Below are 18,537 nucleotides of genomic sequence, written 5' to 3'. Positions count from 1 at the left end.
AACTCTGAGATACAACAGTTCCCAGCAGATGGGTGATGCAGGACTAGCATCCATTTCTCGTGATGACTTTCTTGAAAACCGTCCCTCCCTTCACAGCTTGTAAAATGAAAGTCGATAGGCCGAGTAGGCCGGAATGGTTGTGAACACACAGGTCACACGGGATGCTTTTTCCTCCAGAACACAGCATTTTGAACTAAAACAAAGGCTGAACACGTGGCGACAAGAAAATGTTTCTGACACTGATGGAAAATGATGTATCCAGTCTGAAGGCACTCATTCTTCTCTGTAAAGCGGGAGCAAGGAACAGAAATGAACTCTCCGTATTTCCAAGATCTGTGCGCAGCCACACTCCCTGAAGTCTTGGTTATGGTCAGGCCTTTGGGGTCACTGAGGGTTTTTTTATATACAGTTGAGCTGATTTATGAGACTTCCCGTTAAATTTTATTGCACCAGTGGTTTTTCTTTGGTTCTTTTGAAGTGGAAAACATCATTTCTGCGGCAGATGCAAGTCAGAAGCCTTAATGGAACATAAAAATCTAAAAGATCATGATTTTATAGCTTTAAAATGAAGGACAGTGCATTGCTTTATACTCTTAAAAATATGTAAAGTTAATGAGGATATTTATTGCTAATAAAAAGATATGATCTTCTCCCAGGCCCTTGATTCTGGCTACTTGTATATTGGCTTTTTATGGGTGTACTTTCATAAAGGAGGAACTCTTCTCTTTCTAAGACTGTCCTGTTCTGGAATGACAGAGTGAGAGAACAAGTAACACGAGGTAGAAACTTTGTCCTGAGGAGATTAAGGCTCTCCTTACACCCAGTGCTTCTGCTTCCTTTGAGTGCTGAGGATTGATTACATTTATCTCCGTGGTTTGTCGAGTCTTATAGATTACCTCTATTTACACGCCGCTCTGTAGGGCTTGTGGGTGCACACTAATTGATAGCCAAATAGGAAACTGTAAATGCCACACACCTATTGCAAGCTGGAGTGAATTACACCAGCACTGTTTACAGACTCATTGCTGCCCACCTGCAGGTGATTGCAATAGCCAACATTGTTTGAAAAAGATCTAGAAAATGTCTCCTGGTGTCCTCATTTTACTGATTTGACCTTAATCTGGAGTCTGAAAACTGTTTTCATTTGCATCTTAATAAATGTTTTTAATTGACATGTATGAGCTCAGGTAAATTAAAAATGCCTTCTTGCTGTATCATTTAATGGAATAGACCTTGAGAATTTAACTTCCAGCTGCTTGCAAATGCTTTCTCCAGGTGTGGGCATGGGAAAAGCATTTTACTACTAATGGTTGCTTTAACTGCTGGTGCAGGGAGAAGTTACGGGAACGCTCACTGTGAAGAAGTGGTTGTGGGAAAAGCTAATCCAGCAGAAGGGGCACAACTTCCCTTCTCCTTGCTAATACAGACTGTCCTGTTTTCTGTCTTTGTCATTGCAGCAGTCCAGCACTGGGGATCTGAGGACTCTGAGGAAAGGGTTATCTCCGTACCACTCCGAGTCACAGCTGTCCTCCCTGCCGCAGTATCAAGATGCCCTGCAAAACGTAAGATCCCTTTCCTTGCCTATAAGACAAGAGCTGTAGCTTTCCTGGGAAGTGGGCGAAGACCAGGGGGCTGCACACAGAGATTAAGGGGGCAGCTCATCCCGAAACCAGTGGTGTACTAAATAAACCCAGCTGATAGTTGCAGCTGTTTGAAGGAAGGGGAGCCCCTGGAAGCATTGTGCTTTACCTCCGAACATTTTGGATCGTTAACTTCCCTGTGCAGGTTTTTGGCTAACTGACAGTCACTGTTGCACATATTTTAAAGCAAGGGTGAGCCTTGTTACACCTGCCGCTCCTTCTTCATAAATGCTCTTTATGCCTGCTGTCAAGAAGCCACTCTTGGGTGACGCAAGAAATGCTGTGCCAAGAGTCTGACAACGTGCAGTCAGGATTGCTGCAGTGATTAAGTTCTTAGGACTTTCGTTTCAGGTTCTCCTGTAGCACAAATGAGGTTTATGTTTCCTGAGATCTGCCTGTGTTGCTTCTTCTCACATGACAGGATAATCGTGGTTAGAGGCAGAGAAGGCTCTTGCAAAAGACAAATGCATGCTGCTGCCGGGGCTCCTCCCTGCGGCCCCGCAGCGCACGCTGACTGTCCTCCAGATGTTTGCCCAAGTGCCTGGGACACCACCTGTGCTGGTGACAATTGTACATTGGCTGCCTGCTTTTCTTCTCCGTGTTTAGCATTCCTTATAGAGTTGTAAATGAGGCGGGGAGAGGAATAGTTTAAGAAAGATTACATAGATAAAACCACGCAGTGTGAAAGGAGAGCCCGGAATGAATGGAGAACCTCCAGCCAAAACCAAAAACCAACATCAGGGCAAAACCACGTACATGAAATGGAAGGCTGAATATCCTCTTCCTGGTTCCCCATGTAGCAGCCAGGAGACTTTACAAGGAGGGCACAGGGGGTTTGGCCTGGGAAATGCCTTCCCTGTAGAGCTGCTCTGGGGCATTTTGCTTCGCTTCCCTTGTATGAGGAGCCTGGGGGGAGCCTGCTCTGCCTGCTCTGCTCTATTCCTACCAAAATCCCTTTGTTTTGGGGCTTGATAAGATACATCGTTTTTGTGATGAAAGAGAACAATCGCAAATCCCTGCAGATTTCTCTGAATTTCTCAGGCACCTCCCAGAAAGTGGGCATGTAGACATACCTGCCTTTTTCTGCAGCCTTTTTTGACAGCAGGCGTGAGTTTGTGTGAAATCGTTCCTCTGTGTGTGTATAGGCTTCATTCAGGTGAGCGATGGTGGACGATCGGTGTCGGCTCCACGCCTGTCACATTTGTGCAGGGTTTCATCATTGTCTCTGTCTGTGCAAGTATTTGGGAAGTTACTTGGTACATCCCTCACTGTCACTGCGTTTGCACTCAGGCATCACTCCATTTCTCCCCAGCCCTGACGTACCTCAGTTAATGAAACCATTTGTTTTCTCTAATGAACCCCGGATCACAGACAGCAGGGTGTGCTCAGGACACAGAATCAGACGACACTCACAGTTGCAGTCTGTGCAGACACTCTGGCTGTTCATGCAGGCAGACAATTACAGATTTGCTCTGAGGTGTGCAGCAGTCACCAAATACCCAGTAGAAGCCCCAGGCCTTAGTTCCCAGGCCATTGCAAGGGAAGGGACAGGCTCCAAGGTAAGCAGGTTGGGCTGGCTCGATCCTTCCCATCACCAGCAGCCTCCAGCCCAGCTCATCCTCGAGTCCAGTGACATCCCAGGCACAGGAGCTGACTTTGGGCTACCTGTAAGTGTTGTACTGCTGAGGATCCACCAGCCAGCTCGGTGTTGGGGTGTCACTGATGGAAATGACCCCACCGCATCCTTGGAGAACTTGGGCTTTCATTTGTTCACCCGGGCTGTTGCTTTGTCTTTGTACTTTGGTTCTCTGTGGTACCTAAAACAGATTTTTTCACCCATGTATGTGTTTCCTTTGTGGCTCTGTCATGTGGATGGGACAGCGCTTGGGGTGAGGTACTGCCCTCCAGTTAGCAGCCCTCTGATTTACCTCGGGGAGCTGTTGGCTACCAGGGAGTCTCAGACCTGAGTCTGGAGAGCGCAGAGAAGGTGATGCTCAGCCTGTCCTCGAAACTCATCCAGCTCACGGCTTGTCTGGAGATTTTAACAATACCAGGGGGGAGTTACCGCCCTGCATTGTTGTTTGTTGGCATTGCCTGAGGAGCCAGGATTGCCCATTGATATGGTCTCACCTCTGGTTAGTGAGATGGAAATTATATTAAGGTAACATGGAGTTTTAGAAGAAAAATGTCAGTTTCAGGTAATTGGCAGTTGCAGGGGAAGAGCCCTGTCAGCACGGTTCTGTGGATCAGGACTGGAATCTCTGTCTGCCATCGTGGAGGGACTCTCCTCCCGTGAACATGCCTTGCTTTTTTACCTCTCTGCACCTCCATTTTTGTCCCAGAGGAATTGGGTCACCCACCCCGTAGCACGGCTTTCAGGCATTTCTTTATCACTAAGTTAAATGGCGCTAAGTGCTCCAGGATCCCCCAGGGATGCATACTGAGAGGCAGTATTTAATTTTTGGAACACTACAGCATTGCTGTGGAGCTGTTTCTCTCCCAGGCTTTCTCCATCATTTATCTAGTGATGAATGAAGACTGGGAGGTGGGATCTCTCTCTGTAAAGTTACCTTACTCACTGCTTAACATCTAATAATTGCCGGGTATGATCCTGACATGAGGAGAAGGCACGGGGGACAAGGAAATTCCGCACCCACAGCAGCAAGGCTGCGATGTTGTTACCAATAGCCACATTTCAGCAGCTCATTTGCTAAGAGGTAGAATCTCCATTGCTGGTTTCTGGAGCGTTGGAGATCTCTAAGCAAAGCTGAGGATGAATGCTGGGGCTGGGGCATGGCCCGCAGCTTGTGTCCCTGTTGTTTCTCCGGTCCTTTTGGTGTCTGCCTCCTGTTGGGTGCTGTGGCAGCCTGTGCAAGCTCCTAAGCTGCCTGGAGGAGCTGTTTATCCACGTTGGCACAAAACACTGTTAAAAGTGATCCAGCCTTTTACTAACAACTGGAGCTAGCCTGGCTGGCTTAGGCTTAAAACCTACTAGCAGTGTAGGTGTGATTTGTAATAGGAACCCTGCCGCTGGTGGAAGTAACTGCAGAGGTCTGCAATGGAAATAAATGTTAGGGGATGGAAATGGGCACATGAAGCACCAGGAGGAATGCTGGAGCCAGGGATGCAGGAATGGCCCGTGCTGATAACCGGAGACACAGCTGACAGCAAACAACTGGGTAAACACCGGGGGGTGTGTGGTTTGCATCAGGACCAGGAGCTCCGTGCTTTGATAAGGGCATGGCACAGCTGGCTCGTCGCTGGAAGACCCGATCCCTGATAAGGGGGGAATGGCGGCGGGGTTGCAGGGGATGTGCCATCGCATCTGAACATCTGCCTGTTCTGGGGGAAGGCTGAGAGAAGGTACCCGAAAGGAGGGAGACAACAGGCAGCAGCTTCCTGGGGTTTATAGGGGGTGAGTAAGCAGGGCTCTGAGATAAGGATCAGCCCATAATAACCACTGACTCGTGAAGGCTATAAAAAATCTGTCCCAAAAATGCCATCAGTAAGAGGAATGCCAGAGCTGTCACTGGGACTCGCTGGCTGGTGGCCCTGTCCCCAGTGTCAGACACAGCGACCTGACCACACCACGGGGACACGCACCTTTGGGGGAGTGTGTTTGTGGGTGTGGGGGTGTCAGTGATGTCACTTTAGGTTCAGATAAGTCTTGCCTTCCCCTTCCGTAAGGTTTTGTGTGGAGTTGCACTGCATCAGCTTTGGGCGTGATCCCTTGCTGAGGGGATCCCTCCCTGCCAGTGCGGGAGGATGGAGCTGGAGGAAGGCACCTGGGGTCATCCCAGGTCCTGAGCCCCGAGTCCCCAGGGATCAGTGCCTACGGGTGTGCTTTGTTGTGAGGGCTGAGCAAAGCTCCCTCTTTTAGGAAGACAGAGGTAGATGATGGTGCCATTTCCTATCCTAGCAGCCCCTGCTTTAAGTACCTCCTGAAGAAAAGTGAGATTTGCTCCCTCCAGGTATCCAACCCTGTATCTCTCAGGAGTCTGCTTAAGACTAGAGGCCAGGCTGGGAAGAGACAGCACCTTTATCCTTCCTAGATCCAGCCCATAGCAAAACCTGGGAGGAAAGCACAGGTGAGCAGGACAGGAGTGGTGCAGTAGCAGAGAGGTGGAGGCACTCAGCAGAGGTTTATCTCCGTGCCACTGCCTCCCATGGCATTTTTCTCCAGCAACTGTTTCCTCCAAAAAGCAAAGCCCAGGGATGGGACTGAGCTCAGGCTGCCCGGCTGCAGCACCCCACATAAACTTGCCCCTGCTCCTCTGGTGTGCCTGGCTCCTGCCCTTTCTTTCCCGTCGCCACCGGCCACGTTTTGTAGCTCTGCTTTGCAAAGATGTGTGTGGAGAGCGTATTCCGTTTACCATATGGCACGTACGTTCTGATAAAAACAAACCCAAATGTTTGTGGTGTGTAGGTGTAAAGAGAAGCCGTGAGATGGGGGGAAATGGATGCCGGGAGGCTCCCCGGCTGACGTGCCGGCTGTCTGCCGAGCCGGTGGCAGGGGCGGCGAGGGGAGGTGGTGCGAGGGCACGCGGCGCCTGAACCCGACCCACTGCCAGTCCTGTCTTCTTCCAGCTGGAGCTACGGTGGTCTCGGTCCTCTCTGATACGAGGGTTAGGGCAGAGGAACAGCAAGAAAATGACTCAGTCTCTCTCCCTCAGCTCTCTGCAGGAGCATTGCCAAATTTATCCTGCACCAGCCTGGCACTAGCAGAGAGCAGGGGGAAGCGTGGCTGTAGCCCAAGCCCGGTCCTGGCGGGGGGCACTCGGGGCAGGTTTGCTGTTTGCTCATCCCTCCCATGGCTCGCGTGGGAGTAAATCCATTCCCCTCCGGGAGGAGAGCTGGACTGGCTTCTTAGAGCCAGCCTGGCTTTTAAAACCAGGTTTGAAACAGCCGGAGATGACAGCTCCCATCGTGCCGGGGCTGGTGGCCAGCGGCAGCACCCGGAGGAGCCCTGTGGGTTTCACTGCTCCCGCTGGGTGTGCCGGAGGAGGACACCCTGCCGGGGCCACCGATCACCCTCCCCAGGCCAGGCTGCCTCTGTGGGCACGGGGGAACAATGGCAGGAGGCAGCTCCTTCCCGCTGGCACCACCGCGCTGCTGCCGCCGAGCAGACAAAGGCAGAGATTCACAGCGGCCCTTCTGCCGCTGCGGCAATAGGCTGCGGGAGGGAAAATAAAAATGAAAGGTCTGTGGGGGGAGAGGCAGAATTCGCAGCCCGGGGAGGGCCATTGTGAAACTTCAGAGCGTACTGCGGGTGGCTGAGAACAAGCCAATGCGTTTTGAAAGGCGGCCGCCCTTCATCAGCCGCTGTTGTGGGGTCTCTGAGCAGTGGGTGGCTTTTTTGCCCCCAGCAGCCAACCAGCACAAAGTTGGGCAGTGACAAAGTTTGGGGATTTGATGAGCAAAATTGACGCTGACAGTCCTTATCCGTCATCTGCTGGTACAGGTAACTGCGGGAGGTGGGAACAATTGGTGTTCTGATGCTCTGCTCTGCGTTCTCACCTTCACTGCCACGTGCATTAACTGTGGGGCCATCAGTGGGTCTGGGCTAAATGCAGGGGCTCTGCAGACCCTCATGCCCAAAGACCTCGGAGCAGGCTGCTTCACCAGCAATGGAGCAGCCAAGCTGAGGTGGAGACCTTGGAGGGGGTTTGTGGCCATGGGGACAAGTGGCACCTGCACGCCATCCTCTGCCCACCTGGCCGTTCCCAGCCGGGCCATCCCCAAACCAGGGGATGTGCTTCAAAGGCAGGGAAGTCTTAAAAATACCCGCTGCTTCCTTCTGAAATCCAGTGTGCTTGATGTTCCTCTGGTGAGAGAGCCAGCACCTCTCCAAATAGTTGTGCTGACAGTGCCCCTGTGAGTCAGCTGCAGTTAGTGCACTCCGTCCGTGGGCGCAGCGTGGGCTTGTTCTGTCCAGAGCACTTCTCTTTGTTTCTGTCAGGTGGTTACGGGCTGAAAGTGCTCCCAATCTGTCACGTCAGTAATAATTTTGTAGCCTGGGGGGCAGCTGAAGCTGGCAGTGGTGCTTTTTGACGGCGTACACCAAAGGACAACTGCTCTCCCTTCGTACCCGCAGCTGGAGGAAGCTGTCTCAGCAGCTTGCAGGCACCGAGGAGTTTCCTAGGGCTGGAGCTGCACTGTTGGTGTGGGGCTGATAACAGACGCCCTTCCTGTTTGTAGATGCTGACCCAGCGGCAAACAACGCCCTGGCTTTGTTTATTTGGTCTCAGCAGGCCCTGAAAGCCTCCCTTCCCCTCGGTGCCCCTGCACAGCCCCTGCAGCGAGCGGGGTGCCCTGCCTGCCGGGAGGATGGCTCTTCTTTTGTCCTCGATGTTTGTGATTAGAAAGCAACGAAGCAGTTAAATGGCTTCTCTGTTAATCAAAAGGGCCATGTAAGCACTTTGGGTTGCTGAAGCAGATTTCTGTGAGCTTGGTGGAGGCCCCGAAGATGTACACTGTCTGGTGGGATGGCTGCGCAGTGCAGGCACAGCCCGGCTCCCGTGCTGGTTATCCAGTGGTTAATTCATGGATTTGTACATCTCCGTGACCAGCTGCTTTCCATGATTAAAGGGAGCAAATTAAGTCATGCTGAAGGAGATTAGCATCTGCAATAAAGTCCCTCCATTTGATAGGGGAGATGCTAATGGGAAGCTCTGGTGACTCCTGCACTCAGTCCCGCTGGTGGCCAGGACCAGCAGGACGGCGCTGTGCTAGGGAGCTGGTGTCTGTCTGCATTGCATCCCACTTGTCTCTGCTCATGTCTCTGGTGGCAGGGTGTCCCAGCAGGCACAGTACAACACAGCCTGCTGGGGATTTGGGAACGCGGGACTGTGCTGCTGTTTACACGCACAAGGAGGGACTGCTTGGTTAGGACTGGATGCCAGCAGGCTTTCCGCACAGCAGGCACCTAATAATGGAAATAACCAAGTGTCGCCGTGCCTTTGGGTCATCTGCCAGGCAGCCTGGGCATGCAGCAGAGCTGGGCGCTCCCTGGCTGTGGCGAGGGTGTCCCGTGCTCGGGCATACAGCACTTGGCAGCGTGGTTTGCAGAGGAACTGGTGCTGGTCATTTCAAGAGGGAAATGTCCCCCTTGCAGCCAGCCAGGAGCCAGGGTGCCATCGGTACGGACCCCTCCGAGAGCAAGGCACAGCACCAGGGGCACGGGAAGATGCTGGAAGGAGGGAAGGGGCTTTGGAGGAAGGGAGAGTGAAATCAGCCTGGTTCATAGCCACATAGCACACTCACTTTGTTTGAGCTGTTTGTTTGAACCCCTCTGCAGCTGCACGGCAGCGGAGGAAGGGATGCAAAGCCCCGGAGCATCACACGCCCAGGGCTGGGGCTGGCAGAGGAGGCTTCCCGTGTTCTGCCTGCCTCTGCCACCTGCGTCCCACGTGGCTGTGGGCGTGTTGCCACTGCCTCACTGCTTACCCGTCCCTCAGCGGTTCCTAATTTACAGAGCAGCGTGGGCACCTTGATTGATGTACAGCACCTGGATGGTGATGAGAGCTAGAGAAGGGCCCAACCTTAATTCCAACCTGGGTAAGTAGGCTGCACACAAAGCCACCGTGAGATAAATCTTCATGCCTGGGAATTTTATTGCCAGAGTTGTCTGGCAGGGCCTGCCTATAATGTAATTTTCCTTGTTCTGCCTCGGCAATAAAAACTTCTAATATGATTCCATTTAGCTGTAACACCGTCTGAGGTACGCCATTAGAACATTGCGGTGTGTTTAATCGCATTTGAACCCTAAACGTCTGCCTGTTTTTGGAAATCATGGACAAAAATTAAAAGAAGACAAGAAGATATGAGGTTCAGAAGCACTGATGTTTGCTCACATGCCCCACTTCGGGTCTCAGTGCCTGGGCTGTGGCTGCTGGTGTAGCAGTCAGCATGCAACCTTCCTCTGGGTTTTGAAACTTAGTTCTCTTTTTGCAGCCTTTCTGAAGAGCAGGAATAGCTCTCCTGGAGCTGAGATAGGAGAGGATGTCATTAAAGCACAGAATATAATTGAGGAGAAGGAGATTGAAAACTGATGTCAGGACCAAGGTCTCGTGTCTTTTCAGATCCCTGGAGGAATCAAGGAGAAATTGTTTATTGCAATTTCATTGTTCCTCTTTGAGATTTCCAAACCAAAACCTATAAAAGAATAGGCACCTGTCATCCCCAGTTAGACTCTTTTCTTCTTGGATCCCGGAGTATTCCCATTATTATTAAGAAGCGTTCATATTTTAAGCCTTATTTTGCCTCTGTGGAGGTGTGCCATTATCAGGAGTTCCCAGTGTGCGCAGTTACGCTCTTATTAATTTTGTTCCTCCAGATATGTAGGAAGAATGGAGCATCGACCGCGGGGCTTTTCAGCATCTGTGCTGGACCGCATCCCACGCAGCTAGACGGAGCCAGCTCGGCCTCATTAGGCAGCGTGGCCTGATGGCAGTGCCATCGTGCTCGATGCGCGGCAGCCGCAGATGTTCTCCAGCAGTGGCACTTCAGGCCTCTGCTCCTCATTTTTTTGGTGTCAGATTAAAAAGGATCTTTGGCCGTATTTGTAGCCTTTGGAGTTTCCTTCTGACACCAGAGCTGTTGCTTCGGTGATCGTCTTTGGGTCCTGGGCAGGGGTAGCACGTTGGGGCTGCTTTTATCCGTTTTGTTTTCTGCTTTGGGCTGGAGGCTGCCACCAGGTCGTGCGTAATTCCTAGCAGGCAGAGAACTGGAAGATTTACCTCCCGTGCACAGCATGTTGCTGGAAGGATCCTCTGACGTGGGAGACTGCAGGGATCCTCCTCTCTTTTCTTAGCCTGTTAATGATACAGCTGGACTGTGCATCTCCTCACAGACATTGGGTTTGTTGGGAGGGCTCTGAGGGGGGCTCACACAGAAGTGTGCTTCTTTACCAGACCTGAGCTCTTAGAGACAGCCACTCATAGGCTGGTGCTCTCCCCACTGGGCAAACCTTTCTTTTGGCAGTGTCTCGGTGGCTGAAGCAGCAAGAGGTGTGCCCTGTAATTCTACTGAGGTGAGCACCTGAAGCCACAATGGAGATGTACCAAAGTCTTCTTTTTAAATAACAAATGCCTCGTATGGCTGGTGAGTTAAATGAGCTAACTTCCAGTTTCATCTCTGCTGCTTTAAACCTGGAGCAACTCCAAAGCTGCTTGAGGCCACAGAGAATAAGAAACTTTGCCTTTTGAAATGACTCAGCCTCTCATTAGGTGGCTCAGCTTCGGCAGAAGTAAACGAGAAAAACAGCCAAGATGGTATTTCTCAACAGCTTTGTTATAAATCTGTGGCGTCCTTCTCCACGAGTTCTGAGCTGTCTTTTAGTGCCGTTCATTTAAACAATTATGTGACATCTCAGCCACGTGCTGGGGGATGAGGAGCGAACTGTCTCTGAGCTACTGAACTCCCTGAAAGCCTAGCGAGTGGAAAAGCCCCCGACGTCTAGCATAGAGAGTGCACGTCTGACAAAACTGAGCAGGGAGAAGAAATTGAGAGCGATGCGTGCCCCCAAACACTCTGTATCACTTTTTGCCTGTATGGACAATTCCTGCTCTGTAGGATGTGAGCAGGTTAACCTTGCTATTACTGTCTGTCAGGGTGCTGAGTCAGGCGTGTTCCCGCGGCTGTGGGAGCGTCAGCTCTGAGGAGCAGGAAGGGCACGGGGTGCTGAGTGCTGGAGGTCCTCAGGAGCCGAGGGAGAGTGCTGGGGTGCAGCCGTGGTACTTCCTACCCCGTTTTCCAAATATGTCTTCTTTAGGCACGAGAAATCTCTTCCATCTGTGTGATTTCAGCTAGTGCCTTAATGCTGACTGCCTGAGATCTCTCCCCCTCCGTCCTGCCCTTCTTGCAGTCTCCTATCTCTGATTCCCCCTCCCCTGAATTTCATCTCAGCTGTTTTCCTGCTGGATAAACTTCACATCCTTTCTCTTCCCGCTGCCTCCCTTCTCTCCCACTGCTGGCAGTTTTCCAGTTCAGCAACCTTGACCTTATCTCCAATTCCTTCCATTTCCTCCCCTTCAGCTAACACTATGGGTGAACTCTGCCCCTTTTCCTCTCCCCCATCCTCCAAAGGCCGGCCGTGCATCCTGCTGGGTATGCTGTCATTCCTTGCCTTGCTCGCTCCAGCTCCCCTCTTTTCTGGCCTCCTTCACGTTTGCCTCAGTGCAGGAAGCTGATAGGAGTTTGGCTAAAGCTTGTTTGCGAACCACACTGAAATCGGTGGGAACAAAGCCCCTGAACACCTGTAGAAAGTTATGTCTGCAAAGAGCATTCTTGAGGGGTGCACTTGTATAATCTCAGTGTAATGATGAATACATATTAAGCTACCCTAGATGGTGTAGACTATTTCCTGGCCACACGTGGGTATTTTTACTTGATGCCCACAGCTGCAGAGAGCAGGGATACTGGTGAGATCCTTCCTTGCTCCCTTGCTTTCTTCTTGTGCCTCTTCGGCCTTTTGTGGTCGCAGTCTCCCATTTCAGCAGGGGGAAGGTGTCCGTGGCTTGCAGCACAGCAGATCTGCCATGTGTTTTTCTGTGCCCTCTCATGCAAGTCTCTTACATGGTTCTCTGCCACTGGTGACCATTGCACGCAGCCACATTCACGTCCATTTCAGTTTGCTGGCGGGTTTTTGGCTTCCACCCTAAAGAGGAAGGATCACACCTGCTTTAGAAATGAAGTCAGCTGGTACTGAGACACTGATAGCAAGGTTTGGGTCTACCTCCTTCGTTGCAGCCCCCATTCTTTAACATCACTTTTCTCATCCTGAGTCAAATCCTCTGCCCATGTTCAGGTGGAGCTCAGCTGATTGCCCTCGCCAGATCTCAGCCACTTGTACCCGCAGGGCCCCGGCCCTTTGGGCATTTCCCTGTGATCCCACACATCCAGGGCATTGCTGTGCTTGTGGGATTGCTTTCCTCATGTCGGCGTAGTAATCAGTGCAGTATGATCAAACTCTTTAGAAAGCATTTCTCTCTAATCATCCCGGTTTCATTTGTATTCTGTAATAATTTTGAGAGCGATTACGAACACGGGAGTGCTTTGTAGCTTATTAGTTACCTCGCTTCTGCGAGGAGAAGCTGCTGCCGCCTGTCATACAGGGGACCTTGTGTTCTGCTCTAGTTTTGTCAGAAAGATGTATTTAAAATGCTGTCAGCTGCAGGACCCAGCAGAATTCCTTTTCCTTTCTGATTGCTCTCAGCTCAGAAGAGATATTGGATGTTAGACCTCTGCCTGGTATTTCCTGTGTTACTTCTAATGGGGGCTGTGGGGGAAGATCTTTGCCAAGCATGGTTCATGGCCACAAACTCCCAAATATTCTGCTTCCAGTTGTCATGATCTTGGTCATTTACGGGAAGGAAGGCAGCTTTCATGCTCACATCAGGGCACTGCTGCGTGTATCGATGCCTGTGACCTCTGTGGGAGGCTGACTCTGCATTTAGCCGCCCTGAGAGAAATTCGTAACCCCTTTGGCAGTCCTAAGGCACAGCCGTAGACTGGCTGGGCTCAGTCCCTGGCACTCCCTCCCTCCCCAGCCTTTCCTGTGTAGCATTTTGGGGCTGGATGGGGTGGCTGAGGCCTTGTCCCCGTGTGGCCATACATCTCCAGCGAGCCGTGACCCTCTGCCAGCAGGTGCCAGGCCTGTGAGTGTCGCTTGGTCTCCGTGCTCCATCAGCCCCTTAAATCTGCTTGGAGAGTTATTGTGGAGGTAGGAGTCTCATGTTCCCTTCTCTGGGATGCCTGCCTGTTGGAAGGGAAGTGTTGTGTCACCAGCAGCTCGGTTCAGGAAGGTCACTTGCTGGTAAATGGCTGTTGGTTTATGTGGGCTAAGCACAGACTGCTGGCGCAGGCTCGTAAGGCTCCGTGCCCTTCATGCTGCCCTTGTCTGTGGCCTAATGGATCGGCCCATCCTTTGCTTTATAGTAGGCACATGAACGCTTTCAGTAGCAAAAGTGGAAGGTTTGGAGGTGTGAGATGTGACGAGATGGCCCTGTGTTGGTCTGCCATCCCGGTGTGGCTACTGTGGCGAGGTGGTGAGATGAGGCACAAAACACGCTGTGTTCAAACCTGGAAAAGATGGTAATGGAGAGCCTCATGTCGCATGCGAAAGCATTCCTGCCATGGTGCTACAGACCGCTCTGCCATCCTAATTTGCTTTCACAGGCCCCAGCATAATCATGCTTTGTATTTCCTACGGGACGTGAAGACTAAATGCGCGTTTGGTCAATGGTTTCATTGTGGATTTCTCCCTGCGCTACAAAGCAAATACAAAACTCTGGGGACAGGCAGGGTGCTTCCCATTGTGTCTCACATAATCCAAGAGGGGTGCCTTAAAAAGGAAAGCCCTATCAAACGTGCTTACAGGGCTGTTTGGGCTGTAGAAATCTTTTGTAAAACCTAACTTTGGTATCTTTCCCAACGGGATCCTTCATGCAGGGGAACTAGCCAGCATTTTGGAAGGAAACCCAGCCAACATTAGGCTTGGACATCTGCTTGTTTTAAGGTTGCCTTCACAATTTTCTCTGTAGCCGAAGATTGGTACTTGATGTCATGTGAAAGCATTGCCAAAAACGCAATGATGTTACGCCAACTGTTTCTTTCATGTACGCAACTTCTTAGAAATGACCGCTCTATGCTGGAAAATCATCTTGTTTGCATTGCTGCCTTGGCTACAAGGATGAGCACCCTTTGATCTTGTCCTTGCACAGAGTTATCCTAAATGAGAAAAAATGTTTCCTGAACTAATTTAGCTTTAAACCAGGGTGATCTCCTGCCTGAATGCATCTAGTCTGAGTGATGGTAAGCTTAAATGGCATTAAATCAAATTACTTTTGAAGGAGGAGTAGTGGTGTTTTTTGTCTTTGCAGGTGGCTGAAGGGGACTGAATCTGAGAGAAGCTAGCGGGTATTTTCTTCCTTCCTGCTAAATAACCCAAACATAATTAAAGCATGTCTTCTCTTCTTATTTAAACAGGGTCCAGCTCGCATGACATCTGATCTTGCATCTTCTCCTGCAGCAGGATATGTCCCCGTGGGTCAGAAACCAGAGGCTGTTGTGCATGCTATGAAGGTAAGGCTGCCTGCAGCGCAGTGCAACTAACTTGCAGAACTGGATGTTTGCTTATCTCATGGAAATATGATGATTAGAAATAGAGTCAGTGCTGAGGCACATTATCAGTAATCAGCACCTGTATCATGATGAACAATCATTGCTTCAAATAGAGTTAAGCAGGATCACACATGACTTTTTGGGTGGGAGACCTCCAACAGAAGCTGAAGGTGTTGGTTACCCTTCCTGTTCATCATCCTTGTGTGCACTGTGTCTCAAGGGTGACAGTGACAACAGAAGTGCTGCTTTTAAAATAGACACAAAAACTAAATTCCTACATATTTTTTGTTATTGAAAAGTTTGCAGCAGTCTTCAGAGGAGAAAGACTTTTAAGTAAACACACAGCAAACCATGGCATCATACCCATGTAGATATCTGCATCATCAATCTGTATTAAAGTCATGACCTTCACCAACAAAAAACACAGGACCCTACTAGCTGGGGTAAAGGAGAAAACTCACATTGTTATTTCATAGCAGTGAAATATTTTCTCAAGTCCTAGTGAGCATCCATGAGCAGGAAAAAAATAATGTAATAGCTTGCTGTTCTATGGTTGACTAGTTAAGCAAGTCTAAGTTATCTAAGAGACATGGGAACACAAATCCTTTGAAAGGTGCTATGGAGATGGCTGGGAAATCTATAAGTAAGTTAGGCTTAAGCTGGACTATACTGATGTGTATGTGTACATGGATTTGTTAAAGCTGAAAATAAATGTATAAGCTTACAAAGATTTTGCCAAATCAAAGCAGGATTCACAGGAAACCCTCCAGATTCCCAGATGGCTGGTCTGGAGCTCAAAGCCCCGTGGCCATAGCCAGAAAAAAAGTCCAGCAGTGTCACTGCTTCACCAGCACTAGCTTAGGTTGGCCTAGACCCAGAGCCTGGTGCTAACAAAGCACTTCTCTTTGCACACAATAGCAAAATAAATGCCACAGATGTTGCTCTTAGCAGAGATCTGCAGGTTCCATGATTTTTCTAGTTTTAAATTTTTTTCAGCTTACGTTTTTGCACCTGTCTGTTGGCTCCAGCACAGATGTGTCAGGTGGCAGTGGTAAAGCCAAGTGTTAGGAGAAGCAGTGGTGCCGCTGGCAGGAGGTCGGTTCCACTGGGCAGCTGCAAGATCCCCTGAGTTTATTAAGTTTCAGAAACACTGAATGACTGTTCCTCAAGCAGTTCATCTTCTGTGCACTTACATTGTGTGAGGAGTTATGAAAGGGAAGTTAAGTTTGGTTTGATTTGGATCAAATTTTAATTTAAATTATGAAAGATCCTTCAAGCTGAAAATCTTGATTTATTCAGCTTACGTAAGGTTTTGTAAATCCCAATCATATAACTCCTTGGATCCTCAGAGAAGGGTGTCCAGAACCATCAAGTATTAAAACAATACCCTTGGTACACTTTTTAGTGCTTCCCAGAGGAGCCCTGGATATATGAGTGGTAGCTCAGTTTCCTACATATATTTTTCCTGTGTTTTCCCAGAAAGTTTCTTCTTTGCTTGTTGTGAATGGTTCGGTGCTGTCAGAAAGCTGTGCTCCATCCTGGGCTATGCTGTATGTCACTTTGGGGTGAAATTACTCCTGTATGAATATGCATAAGTATCTGCTAGGCTGACACCTTGCAGAACATTGCGAACACACGTGACACCTTCATTTCTCCTACACTTTGTGCTGCCTTTCCTTCTTGCTCATCACTAATCCAGTTTCTCTTGGATTTCCTCTAATCATCCAAGCCACCGATGCACTCCAGGCTACTGCTGTTGTTTTTAAACGAATGCGGCTTCCCCGACTGGGGTTCCTACCTTTCTGCTCCTGCTTTTCATTGTATTTGGAGAGGGAAAATACTAAGCAGAGATGATAATTTTTTTAAGTCGAAAGATCAAATAGTTATAAATTGGTTATGAACACATTCTGGGGGGAAATTAAGTTTCTGTCTGCTTAAGGGGTTATGGGACTGAATTTCCAAGTAAGGGCAAGAAACGTAAATGGTTTAAAGCAGTGGTTTGATAAGATTGTGGAAATGATTGTAAAGTTAACAAGGAAGATTCTTGGAAACTGGAAATTGCATTTGGGATGTCTGGCACGAGGATGCATACAAAGGGGTTGGAAGGAAGTTGGATGCTTGGTTGTTTGCCCATATTATTAGTGCTAATTCTCTTCTTCAGAGCTTTGTTGATCACCAGGAAGGGCTGCAAGAAGCTCTCCTCTGAGATTTCGCAAATTGGCTGGTGGGGCATGTTTGTCTTTCTTCAAAACGCTGGAAACCGCCTCAGCTGGGGACAGGAAGCAGGTGGCACAGCAGCCACATCTCACAGGGCACAACTGACCTCATGCGATGTGTCCCGCTCATGGGCTTAGGGTTAAAAACATTCTCAGATTTGAAGTGAGGAGGAAATCTTCCCGTAAGTCGGCGTGGCAGCAAGGGTCGAGGAGATTTTAATTTTCCATCCTGTGGCCCATTTCCAAGAATCAGGTGGAAATGGAAAGGACGAAGGAAACTGGTTCTGGTCTCAACCTCTCCTCCCCCCGCTTCGTGTGACACAGTAAAACTGTGGCTCTTGGTCTCCAGCCACAGATCTTAAACTGGGTGGAAGATAACGTGTTTTGGCCACTGCATGCTGCAGCAGATGGAGTAGGTCTTATCTGCACCCTGCAGAACCGGGCAGCTTTTTCAGTGCCAGCCCCTGCATGTGGAAAAGGGGATGCAGCTACCGGCCTAGCCCCTCGCCATGGTACAGCTCCTGACCTTCCCTTGAGGAGGAGAAGAAAGTAGCCTACAAAGGAGACTTTGCACTTAGCCTGTCTGACATTGAATATTAGAAAAAGCTCTGCTCAGTCGTGTAATGACCCCTAGGCTTCTCATGTGGCTTTTTCCTGCAGCTGAACGCTATGTGGATGAAGCTTTGCCCTTGGTTTAGCGTTAAATAAGTTTTTCCCTGAGCACGTTTAGGGGTTTTCTTTATTTGTGCTTCTGAAATAGTTTTTGCTTATTTGCACCTACTAAATAAGGAGCAAAATGACAGGTTGGCACTCCTAACAGCTGTTTTTGCTAACAAGAATAAAAGGTACATATGCTACATCTCAGTATCTCACTGAACATCAAAGCACTTTTCTTAGGAATTGAGCAAACCTGCTAAAGACGTGGGGAGATGAGGAGGAGACAAATATGAGAAAACAACATTTAGCCTATAATCCAACTCCTCCAGCAGCAGCATCTCTCTGATGGGCACAGAGCCATCAGGCAGACAGTCAGTTGCTCCCACTGATGCTGAGTAAAGCAAGATTTGGCCCTGACAAAACTTGGGGAGAGTCCTAGTGGGACATACAGGCTGTTCCCTTGCCAAAGCACGACTGTGTACTGTGCCATGTTCCCCGGGGCCCTGTCCATTTGACTTATAAATCAATACAGTCAGGGAGGCTTGTACCCTTAGGCAAACATTCCTTAATCAGAGTGCTTCCTCTCACAGAAGTGCTTACCTCAACTTCCAAAGCCCCTTTCAAAGCCTTATTGCCGTCACCCAGCCTGGTGCTGTTTGTTTGTTTGTGTTTTAAAGCTGCATCGCGTGGGGCAGAAGGGTAAGGCGGAGGGGCAGTGGATGTGATGGGCTGGGTGACTTGGAGGTGACACTGTCTTGGTCGCAGATGTCAGTGCAGTCAGGAAGGAGAGCTAAATATACCCGAGGTGTCCCTCGCAGCTTGCATAGCAGCGTGGAGGAAGCGAGACGAGTCAGTGTGCCCATCTGTAGCACGGCACGGCTCGTCTGCAGCAGCACCTTGGT

The 18,537-nt window shown here is 49.7% G+C and overlaps 1 protein-coding gene across 1 annotated transcript in view; it reads left to right on the top strand.

Moving 5' to 3' along the window:
• CCDC85C (coiled-coil domain containing 85C) overlaps positions 1 to 18,537 on the top strand; it is a 103,401-nt gene that overhangs the window by 79,156 nt on the left and 5,708 nt on the right. Inside the window, exons 3-4 of the mRNA XM_084287603.1 lie at positions 1,458 to 1,562; positions 14,628 to 14,723. Coding sequence (XP_084143729.1) covers positions 1,458 to 1,562; positions 14,628 to 14,723 — 201 coding nt within the window. The remainder of the gene's footprint in view (positions 1 to 1,457; positions 1,563 to 14,627; positions 14,724 to 18,537) is intronic.

Source organism: Netta rufina (assembly GCF_964035555.1).
Source record: "Netta rufina genome assembly, chromosome: 5".
Taxonomy (NCBI): Eukaryota; Metazoa; Chordata; class Aves; order Anseriformes; family Anatidae; genus Netta; species Netta rufina.
Note: the sequence above shows the minus strand (reverse complement) of the source record. Positions and strands in the feature narration are given on the sequence as shown.